Source organism: Nelumbo lutea, chromosome 4, assembly GCF_056320005.1.
Source record: "Nelumbo lutea isolate HS-2025 chromosome 4, American lotus-T2T, whole genome shotgun sequence".
In the NCBI taxonomy this organism is placed as follows: Eukaryota; Viridiplantae; Streptophyta; class Magnoliopsida; order Proteales; family Nelumbonaceae; genus Nelumbo; species Nelumbo lutea.
In genome coordinates, this window is record NC_142687.1 from 95,521,537 (window position 1) to 95,534,550 (window position 13,014).

Here is a 13,014-nt window from a genome sequence, read left to right on the forward strand (position 1 = left end):
TTCAAAGATAACTCGCAACTTAAAGGGCCTCGTTATGAATTGGGGTAAATCATTGAGGGTGGATTTTATTAAAGTGATCCTATTACCAAGTGGAGGAAATTTTTTTTCCAACCATCGAGTTTAGTCAGTATCCTCTCGCTATGATTCTTAAAAGTATCCATACCATTAATTATAGGGCCCCCTAAGTAGTGGGAAGAATTTCTATCAATGGGGATACTGAGAATTTTGGATAGAATCTTTTTATAACTATAAGGGACATTCTTTGAAAAGCAAACCATAGATTTGCAAAATTTGGGGCTTGGCCAAAGGCTTTAGCAAAGCTAACAAGGATCCCCTTTATTTTAACACAAGCCGATATGGTGGTTTTTGAGGAGATGAGACAAACATCTGCAATTTGAAGAATTGGGATATTGTAAGGCCATTTTTTTTAATTTTGCAACCAATCGAAGTACTTGGATCATTGGCCTCTCCAATTAATTTATTCGTAAGAGCCTCATTACATAGAACAAAAATATAGGGGGAGAGAGGGTTCCCTTATCTTATTCCTCTAGAAGGCTTGAACTCTTATGTCGGGATTCCATTAATTAAAATCTGATAAGAGACAAAAGTAATACATTCCATAACCCAAGAAATCCATCTGGTATGGAACCCAAACTTTCACTCAAATCTGTCATAAGCTCTTTCCATATCAACTTTATAAACCAAGATTCTAGATTTGCCTTTCTTTTTTCTCATAACATGAAAGACCTCATGTGCAATGAGAATATTGTCATTGACCTGCCTATTAGGAACAAACACACTCAGCATAGGGGAGATAAGGCTATCTATAAATTGTTTCACTCTGCTTGCCAATATCTTTCCAATGATCTTATAAACTACATTGCAAAGACTAATTGGACGGTAGTTATTTACTAATTTTGGATTCTTTCATTTGGGAACAAGGGTGATGAAAACTTTGTTTAAAATGCCACACATCCTTCCGATGTGAAAGGATGATTTCACCACACCACATATTTCAAACCCCACAATATGCCAAATTTTTTTAAAGAAAAGGGTATTAAGACCATCAGGTCTCGAGGCCTTTAAATCTTCAACTAAAGAAAGAGCTTGGAAGATTTCCTTATTTGTAACCTCTCTTATGAGAATGTTATTTTGCTCATCACTAACACAGTTTCCAATATTCATTAGGAAATTACCAATATCAGTCATACCCTTTGTTTTGAACCTACTAGTGAATTTCTCATTGAAGAAACTCGCAATGTGATCCCGGTCTCTTAACCAAACACCCTCATCATTTTTTTATCTCCATTATCGTATTTCTTGATTTTCTAATGGTAGCAGATGTATGAAAGAATTTGTTATTTTGGTATCCTAAATTTAACCAGTATATCCGAGATCTTTGGGCCCAGTAAGCCTCATCATGAAATAAAATATTATTTAATTGCTAGTGAATCACATTTTCAATATTAATAAGAACATTGTTTCTTAGGGATTCTACTATTTTTTTTTGCACCTCTTAAAATCTGCATGGTAAGGACTATTTTGTCTTGAAGATATTACCAAAAACATCTATGTTCCATTTATTGATTTTTTTTAGCAAGACTCTTCTTTACAAATTGAACAACACTGGAACTGATGGCATTGATATCCCATGCTTGAGAAACCACCCCCTTAAGAGAATGGTCCATGCACCACATGGCCTCAAATTTCAAAGGCTTTTTCCCTCTAATGGAATGACAATATGTATTAAGTAACAAAGCCGAATGATCCAAGGCTAAAAAGGGTAAATTAGTTAAACCAACATTGGGGAATATGCTTATCCATTCGACATTGACAAAAACCCAATCGAGTCTTTCCAAGATGGCTTTATTTCTCCATGTGAATTTGTTCCCCATCATCTCCAGCTCCATGAGTTTGCAATCAGTAATAACCTTGTTAAAGGCATGAATTTGGCTAAGTGTAAACTCTACCTCTTTTTTTTTATTTTGAGTAGATAGGAAATTGTTGATATCTCCCATAATACACCAAGCTCCATTAATGTTGGTAGGAATGTTTCTAACCCAATTCCAAACAGCAATTTGTTCATTTTTATTTGGGGGGGGGGGGGGGAGTACAAGTGCACCACCACAGTTTGTTAGAGAGCAAATCAATGACTAGACGATGAATAAGTCTTTCATTTGTAAATACAACTTGAATATTACATCGTCTACTATCCCACAAAAGCCATAGAACCCCAAATAAACCAAGATGGTTTACTAGTACAAAATCATTCATTCTAAATGTACTAATAACTCTACTAGCTCTATTCGGATTAATTATAGTTTCCATTATAAGGCAACAACCAAAATTGTGTGTTTTGATCAAATTATCAACCTGTCTTTGAATGCAGGGATGCCCTACTCCCCTAATATCCCAGCGACGGACCTACATTAGTAACCATATTGAGATTAAGATCCATATTATCCTCAACAACAAGGCCTTTTTCCTCTCCTTTGTCATTTTGGAACAGGAAATTACTATTGTCAACATTTTGGTTGTCTTGATCATACCATATTTCTTTTGTGTCTTCCATACCATCCTCCTCACCTCCAAGATTATCTTCCCCTTCCCCATTGTCATCATCAGGATTATTTAGGCCAATATTGTTTCCAATTTGAACATTTGACATCACTAGCTCTAATTCTGCATCATTCATAATACCGAACAAATTATGTTTCTTAATAAATTCAAAGAAAACAACACTATGGCTATATGCAGTAGCACTATCATTTTTTTAACCCATATACCTTTTATAGCTTTACCTCTTTGTGGTTCAATAGTAGCATGGCCATAGTTAATGAGTTTGGCCTTGAAATATTTTGCATGATCAAATCTCTAGATTATAGCATTTGCCTAGTTATTATTCTTACTGACCCAATGTCTTTCATTTTGGCGGGCAAAAAAAATGGGATTTTGGGGATTATTTCCATAATGTTGTTTTCTTGAGTTGGTCTATCCCTTTTGAAGGGATGAAAGATCCACCATATGGATAGCCGAACCCTGTAGGTAGTAGGGGAAATTTCAAAAATTTATCTCTCTCCCATGTGGGAATCACATTCCCTGTTTTAAAAAATTTGCATTTTCAATGATCAATCTTGAACCAAAAACTTAATCAGATCTGAAACCAAAATGTAGGAGAGGGATATACTGGATATGGAGTATTAGTAACTCCCAACTAATGTGTTTACACCCAAAGAAAGCTCCAAAGACTACTCCCACTGAAGATGACACAGCGTAGGGTGGAGCAGAATCAACAGGTTCTTCACAAGAATCGAATCCTTCACCAAAAATTCGATGGAGGGTATGTGAGCACGACTTCATATCAATCTTTCTCCAAAAGACTGATATCAAAAACACTTATTGATCGCTCCTACAGTGGAGATCGAACTGGCAATGGCCGCACCAGGAGGAGGGCGCAATAACAGAAGATGACGCAGTCTTATTATAGTTGTCTTCTTTCTTTCTGTGATATAAGATTTGATGTAAATGAAATATTGTAATGAATGGTTCACCCCCTCCTCCTTTTATAGCCTTAAAAAGATCAGCTCCTAATCCCATTAGGAGTTTCCTGATTCAAATTCTTATTTGAGTCTAGACTCCTTTTAAGAGATAAGGATAATCCCTTATCTTATTTGCAAATTAGATCAGCCCTCCTATTCTTATTAGGAGTTTCCAAATCCAAATAATTGTTTGGATTTGGACTCTCTAAGTGGATAGGGATAATCCCTTATCCTATCTGTTAATCCAAATCTCAGATCTGCCCCTTTCTTTAACTAATAAAATTAGACAAGTTCGAATTCAGCTTTAAACCCATTAAGTCCATGTGCTCACTAACCTTCCATACAATTGCCCAGTTGGGTTTCCTTGTATGGCGTGGGACCCAAACATTGATCTATACATCAGCCACATAGGTTCAGCCTAGCCTCTCTTACAAAGCCTGGGCGAATTCACTATAGTAAACAATGAACTCCTGAGCCCATCACCATAGGATCTTAATGGGCCCAACACTTACACTAAGTGGTCCTTGGGCCAAACCACCTTATAAAACCCAGGGACTATGGGCAGATGCAAAATTAGACCATCAGGTATTGCCATCAATGGTCTTACACTTAACCTCTCAGCCTATAATGATCAAGAACTGCCCGACAAGAGACGACCTCTCCCATCGGCTGCAAAGAACAGTGCTGCACTCTCTCTTTACATGGATCTTGGAAATTAAACATTTTGCAAATATTTTGAAATCGTAATATATATGTATATCTTTATATAAATATATTTTGCAAAAGCAAATTTCAACGATTGAAATCGGCTGCCGGCAGCTTTGGTTTCCATCAGAGAGAGTGCATCCCCGATCATTACCTTTGTCCGACAAAGGGGCTGATCCTATCACTATGATCACCCACTCAGATGAATTCTCGAACTATCCCAACATACCTAGGTTTTGACCCCTATGAGGATCTAACTGATTGGCACATCAAAGACAGCCCAGTCCGACACCTATTGAAGTATCATAATCGAGTCTAGGGGTCAGGTGTAACATTCCAATTTTACCCACTAATCACAAAAGTCCAGGGCAATACTGGAATTCTGGTCCGGTTTATGGTTTCAAGTAAACCTACACTACATGTACCTCGGGTCTCACCCTGGCAGCTGAGACAGGCTACTCCAACCAACTTGGTGGCACATCAGTGTTAATCTTAGCAGGATAAATCTCCCCAGACTTATCCAACGGCTGTGAAGATTCTAAACTAACACAAGTCTCATATGTGTCTAGTTTAAAGGTATTACACAGAAACACACCATAATAACATGAATCAAATATGTACTTTATTCAATTACAATAAATGTCATAAGTACACCATTCTGATTGGAGCTAAGGGCATACACTATCTAACACATTTTCGCCTAGAGACAGACGCCAATCCATCTCCACTATAGGTTTTCAAAGTTTTGGGTCAGTTTGGGGCCTTATGATCTCTCTAACCACAATTGGTGCAAAGGTCAAAGAAATTCTCATAAAATATCCAATTGTACCTTTCTTTCATCCCGAAGTTGTAGGGATTTCAAGGATGAAAGGCCTCAATAGGCTTACCCTTACACACATACACACACACGCACACACACACACGAGGGAATCTAGTCCAATAGAGCTTTTGAGTGTTTTCATCTAGTTTCAAGACTTCCCCAACATCTTCCATAATAAACTCCAGATATTCTTTGGCCCAACATTCAATCGAAAGTCCTGGTAAATGAATCCACACATCTGCCACCTCCAATCTCGCTTTTAGGGGATTGAAACCTGACCTCCAAGGAACAAGCATGAGGTATTTACCATTAATAATCCATGGTCCATTTTTTTGGACCTTGAAGAAATCATCCTCTAATGTGAAGGTGATATAGAAAAAACCATTTCCGTTTGCTTTGATATCAGTTTTAGAGTGGACTTTCCATGTTTGCGCTTTTTCAACAATTACTTTTAGGGGCTCAAGATCCCCTAAGATTTTCGCGTACATGCATAGACCATTTGTCATCCATCTTCTTTCCTTTTTGTAATTCGTCCATGTCGATAACTCTAATAGTTTTGGAGGTAGTCACAACATATGGAGTAGGCCTTTTCTCATTATTAAATCTCATTTCTTCCAGTTGAAATATTGGATCCAATGCTTTCTTGGCTTTGCTCGACTAAGGCACCTCACAGGGGAGTGTATTCTTCTCCATTAAGGTGGCTCTATTTCCGCACTGGTTCTTTGTTGGTGTGGTGTGACTTTTTTACAACCATCTCCACATAAATAGGCAATTTCAAAACTCTCATAGCAAGAAGTAGCTTAATCTTTGTCCTCTTTCCAACGTGGGCACAGTTCACAATAATTGGTATTAATCTTTAACAGGGCTTATTTATAGCTACTTGACTATTCCCGTTCTATCTTGTCCATGGGGTTACTATTTTCCACATTACTTTTACTTGTGCCCTTGTATGTTGTAGAGTTTGATCTAATAATTCTGTCATCAATTAATAAACCTTATTTCATCAGACGTGTGTATGTGCACGGGTTTTTAGACCAAGTGAGATAACCTTCCTAGGCTGAATAATTGTGAGGAGTAGTCCAAGAGGCTTTTTTTAGATTTTGAATTGCTTTCTTAGTTGAAGTAATGACGCATACCCAGTTACATGTCGTTCCTAAGATCATCAACCCCAACAACGATACAATTCATTGCACATGCATGGTTATGGTTATTAAATAATGTATCCTCATGCTGACACATATAACAATAAGAAAAATGCGAGACAACCAAATTTTAGTCCTATACAATAGGTAACGTTGCATGGAGTTATTACTCATCTAATTAGTGCAAATGATTTTTTCCACATTTATTCATCTATAAACAAATTTAGACAATTATGTTTTTATAGTAAAGGGTTTGACTCATACATATTAAGTTTTTTTAACAAAATGTTTGATTCACAAACACTTATTATCAAATTTAAAAAATTTTAAATCATTTTATATATATTTTAATTATGTACAAAAATATGAGAGAACGATAACAACATGTTCAAGATAATACATCATATGTGTCTTTGATATGTTACTATGATGGAGAGTTAAAGGATAGTAACAATAATCCCAAGTATGCATCAGGACATACCAAAGTGGATCAAGTTGTTAAGGGTATTGGTTCCGTTGAATTTATTCAAAAATTAAATTCAACACATGATTTATTGATGGAGGGATCATTGATAAATGTAGATAACTACTTGATCGAAAATTTTCAATATTCATAAATGTAGATAATTGAGCATTAGAATCTATAATATATCTATACTCTTAGCAGTGTAATGTGGCTGCGGTATACATTTTGAATCAAACATTTATAAGGAAATAATCACAATTCATCAGTATTCCAGTAATTAATTTCATATTATAAGCAATTTATTCATCATTCTATTGAAACATGTTACTTATTTAATTTGAATTAAAATTAATATTTTATTATTTTAATCAAATTTGAAACAAAAGCTTAATCAAAAGTTGAAAGCATGAATATGGAACACCTAACCTGGTTATATGTCTAATGTTGATGGATGGTCCAATCTATTCCATGTTCATTCATCACTTTCTAATATAATATTTAAAAAAATATTATTTATTTTATATTGATATTTATAATTTATTTTACTTTGTTATTTATAGGTCAAAGAACTAATGATAGAAGAACACTTCCATCATACCTTAGTAAGTCAACTAGAAATGTTGAAAGTGCAACTTAGCACCATTTTAAGTCAAAATGAACCATTTTTCCAAAAACAAAAGTTAAAATTCAAATAAACAATAAGCATGTAAAATGACTTTAATTATAAAAATGCAACAAACAATGAAATTTTATAAAGCACGTTATTTTAACCCCAACGTACAATGTGTAAAGCCAATGGATTACAATGTAAATAATGACAATACAACTATCAACACTGATAATTGATTTGATTTCACAATCTTTTACAAGTTTATCAACATTGCAGAGTTTTCGTAAAGATTATGCAATCAAAACATAATGTGAATATAGTCCAATTTATACAAGCCCACAAATGATAGTAGTGAAATATTCTATTGTGGAGTATCCTTAATATTTGCATGTTAGAAGATTGCATAATTTGCTAACTTCTTAACTAACAATGTGATAAAGTCCATACATACTCTGTACATATGAGCAAAGGTGGTTGTGATGACCGCTAAGCAATTTTATATTAAATAGCATCAAAATTAAAAAATAAAGTTAGGAAAACATATACATATTTGGGCAACTAAAATAATCATATATGTAAAAACAATGTTTGGCATTATAATATCATATTCAAAGACAATAAGCAAAGGCATTGGATTAGATAAATGAAACCTTTAAAAACTCATATACAATGCTGTCATGTTTGGTGCAGGAGTTGAAAAGAAAAGATAAAAGATGTGTGACACATTGTACAGAGCGATGATTCAACATTTTTCATGTTTCCTTTGGGCATGTATTCGCACTTTTTATAAAATTATATGTTTGGCATATATGCTACAGATAAAACACCATATTCTCATAAAATAGTCTTTTTTTGTTTAAAAACGTTCCTGCCAAGTATGATGTTTCCTGGAGCAACAACCACACCGTTTTTGTAGTATCAGTGGTCTATATTTGTTTTTAGCATTGGTACCCATGTCCATGTCACTACTACATCATGTCTTTGTTAGTAGCAACGGGCTCTAATATGAGAAAACGTCGAATTTGACGTTTCTCCAATCCACACCTTATCGATTTCCAAGGCATGGCTTGGAGCACTGCTTTCTTTTTATGGATAAATGGTTCCAAACATATTGATGTTTCCTAGAGCATTGATTTTTGTAATGTGACGCTAATGTTTCATCATTTTTCTGGAGCAACACCATCAATGCCAAATACCGCAAAATCTAGCGTTGATTTTGTTAATTGATATGACACATCTAAAGGGTTCTATGTACTTTCTGCTTTGTTAATAACTTATGAAGTTGATGGAAATAATGGTATTATTCTAGTTGCATTTACAATAGTTAAGAATATGAACAAATATTCTTATAAGTGATTTTTATCTTACATTTGATATTTTATCGCCATATCTCACAATAATTACTGATCAACATTAAGGATTTTTAAAATGAGTTCCCAAGATGTTTCCTAGTTCACATCATAGTTTCTATCTCCATCATATTTTAGAGAATTTTTGGGATACATTCAAATATGAGCCATTATGAATTTTGGTTTGAATAGTAATACATGAGTTTACTATTAAAACTATGATAAAACCTTAGAAAAATAATAAATAATAAAAATTCTATTGAATGGATAATAAAGCTTGAAAAGAGAATGGATAAGAGCCTATTTTAATTGAGACATGTACAATATAGACACAACAAACTTGTTTGGAAGTTTTTCTTTGAATTGAAAGAAGCACATCTAAAACAAGAATGAAGGAAAAACGTTGTCAAGCATCTGAAATGATAAACTACATTTATTGAGAAGTACATCCAAAAAGGTTGGAATGAATATATGACAAATATAATATATATATATATATATATAAAAGGAAAAATGAAACATTATTTAGATTGCCAAGCATCAGAAAAGATAGTCACATTTGTCTATACTTAGAAGCATAATAGAGTTAATTAATAAAAAAAAAACATTTAAAAATCCATTTTGTTTTCCTTTTGAGTTTACTTTTGAGCCCATATTCTTTTTTTGTATGAATTGATTTGAGATTAGGGCAGAGAGTTTTCCCCTAGTGACACTTCATCAACTAAATGTGAAGTAGCAAGATCAACAACACGATTGCAGTTTTTTTTTTTCTTGTTTTGCCTCATATGTATTGGATTATTCGATTGAGGTTTAACTTTATTACATGTTTCATTCTTAATTATGGATACACATGCCAATGAATCACTAACATCCAATGCTTCATTGCTTATTTTCATAATCTAAATTTGCAAACGAGACTAGCATATGGAGAAGGTGCTTCAATGTCTTTTTCTAAAACAAAATATAATAAATGCCAATTCATTATTTAAGAATTTATTTTACTAAATAAACTATTAGGTTAAAATAATATAAGAATTTATTCTATTACCATGACATGTAATTAAGTTTGCAAAGACTCCACTTTTCTTTAATCATAATCCTAGTTTTTCATAAAGCATACTTCTTGGTCCACAAAGATGATGAATTCATTTGTATGCTATTTGATTAAACCATTTTTAACGAACAACTACTTGAATAGGTGTATCTAAATTACAATGATTCATTTTGCTTGCCAATGTGTTCCACATGCTTACTTAATCTTTCATCTTAACAATTCAATCTTTTGTTCCATGTAGATCAACCTTATCTCATTTACGCACATTAATAGGTATGAGATACTTTGCCCAAAGTGTATCATGCATCCATTGAACAAGTGTCATTCCATGATATTAAAAACACTAGGCATGTTTGTGCATGATCATAAATCTCTGCCTATAGTTCTCCAGATTCATTGTTGACGAAAGTTCTTGGTAGGTTATGGATTTGGACCCAGATGCTCTATTCCCATAGTTGGATATTCTTACCATCCCTCACATCCTCTAACTTGAATGGAAGAACCATGGTCCTTCCTCCAATGCTTTGGTCAAATCTTCGTTGTTTTCAAAATAGAACTCCCAACCATTGTCTGTTGGGTAGACATTGACTTTCCCAACGAGCTTCTAGGTATTGGCAACAAAAACTTTGACATTTTCTATAGTTGCATGTAACATTGGGAGGATCCTTCCACATAGAGTTTTTTGAACAATTTGATGGCTTCTTTGAGAGACTTTAACTTGTTTCCAAAGTTTACACCCCAAACTATGACTAAGTTGGCAATATATTGGCAATATATTATCCTAAGAGGGAAATATTGATTTTTTTCTCTTGAGGGCTCAACTTCTTTCCATGGGTTGGGGGGGAGGGGAAGAAAACGTAGCATGGCTGGGAAAGGGCACTTGGAAGGGGAAACATGATCAACCAAAATAATAGTAGTGGGAGATGAATAACCAGTTTCTTAGCGTGCAACTATGGATTGGGTTTCAAAGTTGGGTAGGAGTGGTGTTTCTCATTATGAGATGAGTAATTAGATATTAGAGATAAGGAATAAAACCCAAAATCAATTGAAACCAAGAGAAAGATGCTTGAGCCTCATTACAATTTTTTGGGTGTGCTTTTTAATAAAATGGTACTTTTGTTCTTGAAAAGTTAATGTTTACTCCCACATAGGGGTGGATTCGAGCCGAGCCGAATAGTACAAGGCTCGAGTCAAAAACTCGTAAGCTCGAGCTCAACTTGAGAAAAAATGTTTTATAAAAATAAAAAGTATATATAAAAATATATTTTATTTGATAGTTAAAAATTAAGAATTATAATAATTAGTTATTATTATATATAAAAATAAAATATTATATATTATTTTATATTTTATTATATATAGCTATTAAAGCTCGACTCGTGAGCCTCATGAGCCGAGCTATATTAGGCTTGAGCTCAACGAGCATATAAATTGGGCTCAAATTCAGTTGAAAACTAGTCGAGCTGAGCTTTTTACGAACTGAGCTCGAATAGTTTGTGAAGAGCTAGACTCGTGGCCACCCTCCCACATCATTATTTTTTAAAACACAACCGAATCTATTAATCGACCAAACTTGGTCATTTATTTTGCAATAGCACCACATACTTTCTCTATTTCCAAAGAGGCTCTTGAGCTCTCTTGAGGTTTCCTTTCTTTTTTGTTCTTTGTCCACCGTAGAGTTGTTTGTTAGGGGTGACTCCCCCCTTTCTCCGTTCATTTGTTCTTATGTTCTCCATTTCTCCCCTATTCCCATCTGTTATTTTGTTCTCCTTTTATGTTCTCCATTTCCATGTTTGTTTGTTTTTCTATTCTTCTCCCATCCGTTCTTTTGTTTTCTATGTGTTCTCCTTTTGTTATCTCTGTTCTCCTATCTTCCTTGCTATATTTTTATGCTTTATTTCTTTTTGCAGGCATTTTGATATGTAGTTCTTTCTCTAGAATCCTTTTTGCGATATCCACTAGTGGAAGTTGCTTCACGTACTGTTGCTTTCGACAATTTAGATGGCAATTACAGTTCTCCGATGTCCTGGGTGACAATTACAATCCTTCGACATTATGAATGGCAATTAAAGTTTGATGGCATTGTGGATGGACGTTACAGTTCTCCAGCATGTTGGATGGTAGTTCACAGATGACAGTTATCCAATGTATTGGATGGTAGTTTACGATTATTGGATATGCCGCCTTTTGCCGATTAGATTGAATTGGTTGGAAATTACAGATTATGACTTTTAGGATTTGTAACCTCCACTATCAGATATCATCTTTGTTGGAAACCTCTCATGTTAGTTACACTCTCCGATCATATAATGGTTTGGAGATATACTTATCCACTTCTGTTGATTATTTAATTCATATTGCTGTGGCTTGAAAAGTTCTTCCCATTCTCCATCATCCATCTCTTTATTTTCTTATTCTTGAATTGAATGAAATATATTTAAGGTCTTGAAACAAATTCGAATTCTATCCGTTTACACTTTACACCCGTAGATTAAACGTCACCTCAACCTTAAATTCAATGCTAGTGACGTGTCCACAGAACGAGCGGAAGGCTGGCCGTTGATGCTCGGAAGACAGAAAGGAGCGAAAACAAACTAACCGCCTTCACTATCACGATACTTGAATGACGTGGCAAATAATTATTGGACCGGTATATATATATATATAAGTATCTAACATCTCATTCGGTTTATAAGAAGAAAGACTATTTTCTTCTTTGGAAAGAAGAAAAACTATTTCTACCAATAAAAAAGATTCTAATCCGATGGATTTTACGCACGCCAAAATTAGGAATTTATGATGATCTATTCCCGCCAGGACTTGACACGAGGACCGGTGAAGGTGCTGCAATGGCGCCACCTGCTCAATTCTCTTCAATGGATTCAATCCTTTAGCCGTTTAGCGCTTACGTGCGCAGTGTTCATTTTCCATTTCTGGTACCGGTGGAAGCTTCCACAGTTCCACGGTACACCGTTTAGTATAAAAGGCAATCTGTTGAGAACACCAGTTTGGTGATCGATCAACGAGATTAGTAAAAGGAGAAAAAAATGGAGCCTCAATCACAGTCTTCAACATTTCTAGGGTTCTCCGTTCTTCCTATTTCGATATTTTCGGTTTTGGTCGGGGGTTCTCTCGTTCTTCTTTTCTTCGGTGATTACTTCCGGAAGAAAAGATCCGAAGTTCAAACTATCGCAAACCCTGAACCAACTGCGGCTCAGATTCCTTTAAAGTCTCCTCAGTCAACACACAGGAAACTGCGCTCGAAATCTCACTCTCATGCCACTGAAAAGGTTTAATGATGACATTCATCATTTTATATTTAGATGTTC

At 34.7% G+C, this 13,014-nt stretch overlaps 1 protein-coding gene across 1 annotated transcript in view; it reads left to right on the top strand.

Moving 5' to 3' along the window:
• The first annotated feature begins 12,519 nt into the window (after nt 1–12,519).
• The window catches only part of LOC148861980 (uncharacterized), a 38,360-nt gene continuing 37,865 nt past the window's right edge, over nt 12,520–13,014 (top strand). The window contains exon 1 of the mRNA XM_088982615.1: nt 12,520–12,975. Coding sequence (XP_088838741.1) covers nt 12,733–12,975 — 243 coding nt within the window. The 5' untranslated portion in view covers nt 12,520–12,732. The remainder of the gene's footprint in view (nt 12,976–13,014) is intronic.